The sequence below is a fragment of the Oreochromis niloticus genome, linkage group LG2 (assembly GCF_001858045.2).
Source record: "Oreochromis niloticus isolate F11D_XX linkage group LG2, O_niloticus_UMD_NMBU, whole genome shotgun sequence".
Taxonomy (NCBI): Eukaryota; Metazoa; Chordata; class Actinopteri; order Cichliformes; family Cichlidae; genus Oreochromis; species Oreochromis niloticus.
The window spans coordinates 1,922,326-1,932,626 of record NC_031966.2 but is presented as its reverse complement, the minus strand read 5'-3'; the positions used below and the strand labels follow the sequence as shown (position 1 = coordinate 1,932,626).

The window sequence follows — 10,301 nt, the reverse complement described above, 5'->3', positions numbered from 1 at the left end:
TGTGATGATTTGCATGCTTGACACTTTTTCATATTTGTTAATTTGTTAATTAAGCCAAAGCTCTAAATTTATTAAGACAACTGTAATTTCAAGTCAGCTCTTCTTCAGTTAGTGTAGCTGTTCTTGAACATAGACAAATGCTCTGAATACAGTGATAATTGCTAGTAAATAAAATAAAACATATAAACATTAAAAAAGTGGTGTTTTTTCTATTGTTAGCATGTCACAACTAAAAGTGGATTCAGTTGTTTGGCGCCATTCATATCTACTATATACTGGTCTGTGTTGGTACAGGGCATTGAAGATGATAACAGTGGGTGGATTATATTCTTAAACTTAGTTACAGCACTTTCAGAAAGACATCTACTGTGATAAAGTCTACTCTGCACTGCTGTGTAATCAATTATTGTAAATGTAAATGTTATCAGGAAATGATCAGACAGCAGAGGGTTTTCAGGAAACACTGTTAAATGTTCAGTTTCTATGCCATATGTTAAAACAAGATCTAGAGTGTGATTAAAGTGGTGGGTGGGTTCTTTTACATTTTGAGAGAAGCCAATTGAGTCTAATAACAGATTAAATGCGATGTTGAGGCTGTCATTTTTAGCATCTACATGGATGTTAAAATCACCCACAATAATTATTTTATCTGAGCTGAGCACTAAATCAGATAAAAAGTCTGAGAAATCAGAGAGAAACTCTGTGTAAGGCCCAGGTGGACGATAGATGATAACAAGTAAGACTGGTTTCTGAGTTTTACAGCTGGGGTGGACGAGGCTAAGCATCAGGCTTTCAAATGAATTAAAAGTCAGGCACTTGTCTTTAATCAAATCGATTAAAAAATTGATTTGTTGATCAATTAAGTCAGTGCATGACTTAATTGATCAACAAATCAATTTGGAAGAGATTTGGAAGACAGAGACCTAATGTTTAATAATCCACATTTCACTGTGTCACTCTTTGGTTCAGATGAGGATACTGTGTTATTCTTTCTTCGTGATTATTTATGTTTAAGTTGTTTTCTGCTGGTTTTTAGTTTGTTTTGTGAAATAGCAAACAAAAAAGAAGTATTCTAAAAATACTTACTTGGTGTTATTCAGAGGTTGCATAAAAATACTCTGCAGTTTATGAAACACATAAACCAGTTAAAACTTGCTGTATTTTGGTGAATTAATGGTAGCGTTCTACGTTGGACTGCTGCAGAGTAGCTGTAGTAGTTCAGTTGGTCAGTGTAAGGCTGAATTCTGCCTTTATATTCTACTTATACACTATGCTGGATAGAAACAGTCTATCTACTGGAAATCGGCTGAGATAACTTTTTGATATATTCAGCTGTGTAAATTCTCAAAGAGCAGTAAACCTCAGAGCAGTTTTGCTAGACTTACATTCTGGGCAGCACTCTAACTGAACAGAGGGAGGATGTGGAAACCTGAGACCTGGCTCTTTCCCACACCTCCTCCAGGTTGCTGCCACAGCGAACGAGTCCCTCATGTCACTGCCAGACAAGTGCCTCCTTGTTGCTGCTATAGCAAATCTGCTCCCGTTTGCCACTGTGCAGGTCATTCCTCACCTGCTTCCTTTCTGGCAGAATTGTGGGCTGAAGAAGAAGAGGAGTCTGCCTCTGCCTCACCCTCACCTCACCCTGAATCCCACTGTTATGGTGAGTGAGATTAGGAAAGACAAAACCCAGATAAAGACAGAGACAGATTTGTGTGAGCCTGCCAAACCCCAGACTGAGTTTCCTGTTGAATAGTGCTAAAGGTGTGCGTTTTGTTTCTGAGTCAGTTAATAGCAGCTGAGGTGGTTTCCCTTTATCACAGACGGGTTTGGGTGTTTATGGGACTGAAAATAATACTTTGTTTCAGAAACAATTATGTCTGCTGTCTCTGAAATTGCTAGTACAGAAATATTGTTGGGTGTTTCTGTGCTGGTCAGTCTGAGATTGTTTCTGATGCTGAGGTGCCTTTTCTGAGCATTTTTGGTGCGTCCCATTCAAAGATTGTAACTCTTTGTAACTCTGTCAAAACCAGAGCCCGAGCTGGAGTTTCAGGTCTACTCTGAGCCCCAGGAGGTGCTGGTGCCAGAACAGCCACAGTCCCTGTCTTCTGCTAAGCTCCCTGAGTGCTCTGCTGAGCAGTTCCTGGATATGCTGCCGCCTGCAGATTCCATGCCACCCAAGCCAGCAGGTCCCGAGCCAGCACCTCTCGCGCCACCTGAGCCACTATGTCCCAAGTCAGTGCCATCTGTGGCACTCGAGCTTTAGCTAGAGGGTCCTAACGCTGGAGGGTCAAGCCACCTGAGGGTGTACGCTGCAAGCCTCCTTCCAAGATTCAGCCAGTATTTCGAATACTTCAAGTATAAAAAATCCTCGACACAAATTCTTTGCTTTGGTGCTTCGTTTAAGTCATGGCTCTGTAGCGCACAATTCAATTCAATTCAATTTTATTTATATAGTGCCAAATCACAACAAAAGTCGCCTCAAGGCGACTTGTCACCATGGAAACAATGTTTCACCCACATTTGCAGGTTGTGCTAAAAAGGTAAACAGTTTTTAAAGGTGAAATCTAAAGTAGTAAAACGATTGTACCCTAGACTCCAGAGAGTTAAAACCGAATGCTTGTGGCTAATATAATGTTGTGGTTACTGTACTCGCTCTGATATTGACTGCAACAATGAACTATGCAAATGCTAAACCACTTCTCAGTCGCTCTCTCGCAGGAGAGCTTTTCATAAGCAAAAACAGTGAAACATTATTAAATACTGCTATGTTTACAAGTTATAGTTTATTTTAGAAATACAGAAAAAAAAGTTTACGATTAACAGGCTCAGTCCAGCATATAAGGAAACACACACACACACATGCACACGCACACAAACACACACGCACACACACACACACACACACACACACACACGCGCACACACACACACACACACACGCGCGCGCGCACACACACACACACACACACACACACACACACACACGCGCACACACACACACACATACTTTAAATAGCCTTTGTGTGGATTTTATATCGACAATCTCGTAAATGTAATCCCAAAGTATCACTGTACAAATCTATTAAGATGTGCATTTAAATACCATGATACATTCTTAACCAGCATTATTTGGACTTATTATTTTGGACTATACAGCTAACTTGAAAAACTCAATCTGAATTACAGTTTTTTACAGACGCTAGGACACATTTCTCAATACTTAGGTCACTTTTGCAAAACTCTTCACACAATTCTCCTAACTGACTAACTCCACACACAGTGAGCACAACAGAAGTCTATGTGGGCTAAACTGAGGATCAGTTATCATTGTTTTGGCACAAAATGCATTCAATGACTACATCTCTCAAATGTCATGAATTATTTTCTCACTCAGACACAACAACTGCCAAAAATCTTTGTACGTACAGGACATTTTGCATGTACTTACATACTGTTTTCAAAACTGTTAAACTTATGGTGAAAACAATAACATAATGCAAAACTGAATAAGACAGCAAAATTCAACAGCAATATTTTATTGAAACATATTTTAAATCTAAAAATGCAGTTTAACCAGCCACAGCTGATTCTCATTGTAGATGAACATCTACACAGGTGTTACTCCTTCAATTTCATTACAAAAGGAGACAACTGCTGAATAGGTTTGTTTTGTGATGTAAACATGGACCCAGCCAGAAATGGAGAAGTGGCTGAAAGAGGAAGAAGAGTGGCTGGGAGGGGGCGAGGAATACGTATGCTTGGTGGAAGAAGAATACGAGGAAGATCAAGAGCTGTAGTCGCAGATGAGATCAGAGCTACTGTAATTGATCATGTAGTAAATCATGGTCACTCAATGAGAGAGGCTGGTCAGAGAGTGCAGCCAAATCTGCAACGCTCTACAGTGGCATCTATTGTTAGAGTTTTCCGGCAAACCAACAGGTAACTTGTATTCTGCAAGGGCATTTGCACATTTCAGAAGTAAATAAGCTTTTGTGTAATTGTTGTTGGATTTCTGCTTAGGACTCAACGGTTACCTCACACAGGAGGGAGAGGACGGATGTTCACTGATGTGCAGGAAACTGCCATTGTTGATATGGTCATCAGAAACAATGGGATAAAACTCACTGAAATTAGACACAGAGTCTTGGCAGACAACGTTACTTTCGCAAATATTCACAGTGTAAGCATAACAACAATTTCTAGAGTCCTGAAAAAACATCAGGTCAGGATGAAACAGTTGTACACTGTGCCTTTTGAGAGGAACTCTGAACATGTCAAGCAACTCAGGAACCAGTATGTCCAGGTAAGATCACAATAAAATACAGATCTGTTTTTGAACAAAACCAAACACACACAAAGACAATTTTTACAAATTTACTACTGTAACAGCTTATGTTGCCTTGTGGATTTATGTTAGAGAGTCATGGAGATTGAAGGCAGGCAAACACACCACATTTTCATCTTTGTGGATGAGGCAGGTTTCAACTTGGCCAAAGCACGGCGACGAGGGAGGAATGTGATTGGGAAGAGAGCCACAGTGAATGTCCCGGGCCAGAGGGGTGCCAACATCACAATGTGCGCAGCAATATCCACTGATGGACTGCTGTTACACAGACCACTAATTGGGCCATACAACACTGAACGGCTCCTTGCGTTCCTGCATGATCTCTATGGAAGGGTTGTGCTAGGTGAGGAAAGGGATGCGGAGAGAAGGAATCAGCCAACATTTATAATTGTATGGGACAATGTGGCATTTCATCACTTCCGTGCAGTCACCGAGTGGTTTGCAGCCCATCCCAGAATGGAGTCTCTTTTCCTCCCACCTTACTCTCCATTCCTCAACCCCATAGAGGAATTCTTTTCCTCATGGCGGTGGAAGGTTTACGACCATCATCCACATGATCAAATGTCCCTCTTGGATGCAATGAATGCTGGATGCCTGGAGATATCAGCAGAGGGATGGATCAGGCATGCCAGAAGATTCTTTCCTAGGTGTATTGCCCTAGATGACATAAGATGTGATGTGGATGAGAACCTGTGGCCAAATGGAGAAGACCGAGTAGATTAGCATTACTATTGTATGTGTATCAGTGGATGGTGTGTATACAAATTCTTGTATTTTGGGATTACTTAGTGCAAAAAAATAAAACTACATAAACAAATATTAATGAATTCTGCATGATGTCTGATTCATTCCAGTAACATATATTGAAATTATAAACAGAGATGTGTCCTTGTTTTACACAAGAAAACACTGTGTGATGCTCAGTGTTGGGTCTAACGCGTTATTAAGTAACGCGTTACAGTAACTACGTTATTATTGTGGTAACGAGCACGGTAACTAGTTATTATGCCAAAACCAGGAACGCGTTACTCGTTACTGGGATTTAGATAGGCTTGTTACTCGTTACTTCGTGTGGTGGATATCGCGGAGCTTCCACAGATTCAGTAACATTAGCAAGTGGTGGAAGCCAGCAGGTGGATGAAGGAAAAGGGAGGCAAGAGGAGAGACCCGAAGCGGCCGCCGGTCCGAGTGTCAGGTGAACTGAACTTCAGGTAAGAAGTTATGACCTGCAGTCTATCTGGGTCAGATATAAACCAAGTTTAGGTGGAGTTTATTTTCGGTATGCTGACATTTTCGTACTGCGTGCTAGCTAGCATGACGGAGTTTCTATACAGCTGGGTGGGTGCTATGTTACTGATGTTGAACTTTATTTTGTTCATACGGTTAATTATTAGAGTTGCCAACCGTCCCGTAAAAAACAGAATCGTCTGGTATTCAGAGAAAATATTACGCGTTTCGTACTGAGGTGAAAAGGAACACAGTTTGTCCCGGACTTCAGCTACAATGAAAAAGACACAAAGCTGAAGCTGCACAGCTGCCTCTTCTTCTCTCATTCTCTCCTGTTTCTACTTCAATCACGAAACTGATCAATGATCAGCTGATCGGCTTTTCTCTCTTGTTTATTTATCGCCCACTTTGCGCCAGAAAGAGGAAACCAGCGGATGTCGCGCTAAACAACAGCAGCACGTTTAAGCTTGATCAGCTGTTGTTAGAATTTATTTAATATTAATTTCTAGTATCAGCTGATGTTTGCTGGAGCCACAGCTGTAAAGCTGCTGGTCATGATATCGGTTTGGTTATCTGGTGAGAGGGAAACATGCAGATGAAACCAGGAGATGTCCTTACTGAATCATCAGAGCTGAACAGGTGATGGAGAAACAGGTTTACCTTTTAGGTGACATGAATGAGTTGAAGGGAAGTTATGAACTGTTTCTGAGAGACAAATAACACCAGGATCCTTTTCTACGTAGCTGACAGCTGGTAACTGTGCAGGGGCGGGTCTAGCAAAGTGTTGCCAGGGGGCCAGGTAGGGCATTAACAGGGAGAGGGGGGACAAGGAAATACTTTTCTTTATTATTCTCATTTAAAATGTCTCGCTTTTAAAAAAATAATTATCTGAGTCTTACAACAAACAATTGATAGATTGATACATATATACCATCAGAACAGTGCACATCACTGTCACAACAGTGTTTGTTTTCATTCAAAGGCTTTATGATTTTTCCTATAATGGTGGGCCGGTCTCTAGTCAAAATGCCCGGGACGATTTTTTGTCCCAGTCCAGCTCTGTATGCAGCTCATCTGCAGTCTGGTGTTACCTACATCTTCCTATTCAGAAGGCAGAATTTCCAAGTTCTGAGTACAATCAAAAGGACCATGACTGCAGTTTTTGTGTTGTATGTAAAAAGCAGGCTAGAATCATGGCGGCGGTCAACGACGGTCCAGGCGTGGGATTTCTCTCGTGGAAATGTGCACATTATTTTTTCCTTTCTATTGGTAGGTGGCACAGTGCACTTGTGGCAAGTAAGCAAGCTAGAAGACTGGCAGTCTGGCTGGTATCCAGTTACGGAAGCAACACATTAACAAGAGAATTCTGAGTAAAACCAAAGTTACTTTCCCTAGTAACTAGTTACTTTGAAAGTAACGAGTAACTTGAAGTAACTGAGTTACTTTTTTAGAGAAGTAACTAGTAATGTAACTAAGTTACTAATTTAAAGTAACTTACCCAACACTGGTGATGCTACATGTTGTTAGTGTTCTTTAGGTCATTGTTTTGTGGGTGACAAAGTGTGTTTGTCGGCTGTCAACCTTTGCTAGTGTTCTGGAAGAATGAGTTTATTTGAGACCTGAATAAAGTGTTTTGGTAGTTGTAGTGCATTTTGAATGTGAAATGAACTGCTTTGCCAAGCTGAAGGTCAGTTAGGAGAATTGTGTGAAGAGTTTTGCAAAAGTGACCTAAGTATTGAGAAATGTGTCCTAGCGGCTGTAAAAAACTGTAAATTGGTGTAAAACATTTACTATTGTGACTGCAGGGATTAAAACACTGCCTGAATCTAAATTTAAATAAAGCTCAGCAGTTTCATACAAGTCACATAACTCCATGAGTACACCGAGTGACTGCACAGTCATGATTATGGGACATTTTGAAATACTGAATTGTGTGGTCTGAAGTTTATTTTATAGATCTCTTGTGTTCGTTTTTCTTTAGAGAAGTACAGGAGAACGACTGTCTTTAAAAGGATTTAATTTGCTTCAGCAGTTGAAATTACAAGTTACAGCGTGCTCGACCTCGATGTGAACCAGCAGTCTGCTTCACAAAAAGGATGCCTCTGTAAGCGGCCTCTGTAAAACTGTTTAATTAAATATACACTGGTAACAGTCATGGCATCCCAGCAATTATTTGACTCTACAGAGCCAGACTGAGCACCAGATGCAGGTGTTGGTGTGCCCCCATCTCTGTCTCCGGTTCCAGGGATGGATTGGTCTGGGTTTGGGAGGATGCATTCACAGCAGGCAGGGAGATACAGTTTCTGTGTGGTGATCAGGAGTGATATGGGGTCATCCAACACGAGGATGAGGATGGAGTCCTGGAGTCCCCGAGGCAGGCAGGGCTCACGGCCAACCCAAAGAAGTGTGTGGTTGGAAAAATTCACTTTTAGCAGGAAGAACCCTCCAGCAGAACCAGGCTCAGGGAGGGGCAGACATCATCCACAATTGGCTGATGGTGAGGGGAGGGAGACAGGACAAAAGACATGCCATGGAAGAGAGCCAGTGATTAATAATACTTCATAATTAAATGGAGATTGGTGTATAAACACTCAATGAGTAATTTTCAAATCAAATTAAATTTATTTATAAGCACATTTAAAAACAACACGGGTTGAACCAAAGTGCTGTACATAATGAAAATAGTAAACATTCATAGAAAAAATCAGTGGAAAACTAGTCACAATTGAAAGCTAAAGAATACAAGTGGGTTTTAAAAATGTCAAGTGTTGGTGACAACCTAATGTTAAGGGTCAGACTGTTCCAGAGCTTGAACAAAAGCTCGGTCATCTCTGTTCTTCTGTCTGGTTCTGGGGATATCCAGAAGCAACTTATCTGCCGACCTAAGAACTCTGCTCGGAGTATTTTTAGTTAAAAGGTCCAAGAGATAAGATGAAGCTAATCCATTCAAAGATTTAAAAACAAACAACAAAATCTTGAATTTGATTCTATGACGTACTGGCAACCAGTGCAAACGTGCCAGTATTGGGGAAACGTTCAAATTTGCAAGTGCCTGTTAGGAGTCGGGCTGCCGCATTCTGAACTAGCTGTAAACAAGAGAGTAACGCCTGGTTAATACCAAAATAAAGACTCTTGCAGTAGTCAAGCCTAGATGAAATAAATGCAAGTCTTGGTTTCTGCAGTGACCCTCAACTGGAAAAAGCTGGTTTTAATAACAGAATTTATTTGTTTCTCAAATGAGAAAGAGCTATCGAGAAACAGAGCTAAATTTTTAGCAAATGGCGTTCTGAACTTTTCCAGTGGACCAAAAAAGGTGTAAGAGAAGGAGAGATGCTCGAACTGCTAGGGGCTTCCCATGATGCACTAAGTCTATTGCAGCATAACTAAGGGAGGATTTAGGGTCATCTGATCCAGTGGTAGCTATATGCATTGTCAAAAATAAAAGTCTTAAGGATAATGTTAAATGTAGAGAGGATGTCTGTCTCCCAAATCAAAACTGAGAGCTGGTTCCACAGAAGAGAGACTTAAAAGCTGAAGGCTCTGCCTCCCATAATACCCATAATATCCTAGAAACCCCAACAAGCCAACAGTCTGAGAGCACAGTGCTTATTGGGGTTCAGTTCAATTCTGAACTTATGATGGTAGCTTATATTTACTTTGAGAAGCCAAAGTCAGCCATGGCACTGTGGATAAAATGTTATAGCTCCCTAACATAATAACTGTACACTAAAATGGAGTGTCTTTAAAACCATATTTCAATTGAAGAAAAAGAGCAAAGAAAATAGGATGACTGTGTTTTGAGGGAGGCCAGCTAAACACATAAACAGGTGATTATGTATCCTGTAACCTGTTTTTTAAAAAAATCATAAAGATCCTGGCTGAATATTTCATGTGAGTTGGCGTAGTTGGAAGCTACAGCCATCTGGCTCATCTAATGCTTTTTATGGAAAGAAGTGAAGCATTGTGAATGAAAACAAAAAAATGGAGCGTCCTGACTGAGAGCCAAAAATAAGACTATCCACACCTATTGGTGAATATTTCATATCCAACCCCAATCAGAGCGTCAGAAGACTTTAAAGTTTGTTTACACATCTGTTCTTCTTTCCTGTATCCAGGGTGTTCTAATAAGAACTTGCCAGTATATATAAAGGCTTCACACTGAAATAACAGAAAACTTTTCCCTTCTTCTAGTGAAGATGAATGAAATTGACAATTTTTGACATGAAAAATTTCTCTAAGATTGCCAAAGATTCTAGTTTTGTAAACCCTAACGTCTTCAGAAAAATAAAACCAAAATAAATAACCCACAGTGTGTTCAATAATTCTTTTTGAAATATAAATGTTACAAATTTTAGGGATCACTGGTTTTTACATTAATTTTTGAAGTTTAGACCTTGAACCTAAACCTAACTAAACTCTAGGCAAAGAGATTTAAAAGTACATATATGGCAATATTAAGTAGTCCATCCATCTTCTTCCGCTTATCCGGAGCCAGGTCCCGGGGGCAGCAGCCTAAGCAGAGAAGCATAGACCTCCCTCTCTCCAGCCACCTCCTCTATCTTATCCGGGGGAACACCAAGGCGTTCCCAGGCCAGCCAAGAGATATAATCCCTCCACCATGTCCTGGGTCTGCCCCGGGGCCTCCTCCTGGTGGGACATGCCCGGAACACCTCACGCAGGAGGCACCCAGGAGGCATCCTTGTCAGAGGCCCGAACCACCTCAGCTGGC

General features: G+C 40.9%; 2 protein-coding genes across 2 annotated transcripts; both read left to right on the top strand.

Annotated features, from left to right (window-relative positions):
* Positions 1 to 1,173: 1,173 nt before the first annotated feature.
* LOC112842480 (uncharacterized protein C6orf132 homolog) lies at positions 1,174 to 2,294 on the top strand. The gene is made up of 3 exons (XM_025899150.1): positions 1,174 to 1,225; positions 1,589 to 1,660; positions 2,031 to 2,294. Exons 1-3 carry the CDS (start codon positions 1,174 to 1,176, stop codon positions 2,261 to 2,263), a joined length of 357 nt encoding a protein of 118 aa, XP_025754935.1. The 3' UTR covers positions 2,264 to 2,294.
* Positions 2,295 to 3,355: 1,061 nt separating this feature from the next.
* On the top strand, positions 3,356 to 5,142 carry LOC109203138 (uncharacterized). Its single transcript, XM_019362200.2, has 3 exons — positions 3,356 to 3,939; positions 4,021 to 4,303; positions 4,418 to 5,142. The coding sequence occupies exons 1-3, from the start codon at positions 3,683 to 3,685 to the stop codon at positions 5,066 to 5,068; spliced, it is 1,191 nt and encodes a 396-aa protein (XP_019217745.2). The 5' UTR covers positions 3,356 to 3,682; the 3' UTR covers positions 5,069 to 5,142.
* Positions 5,143 to 10,301: the final 5,159 nt, after the last annotated feature.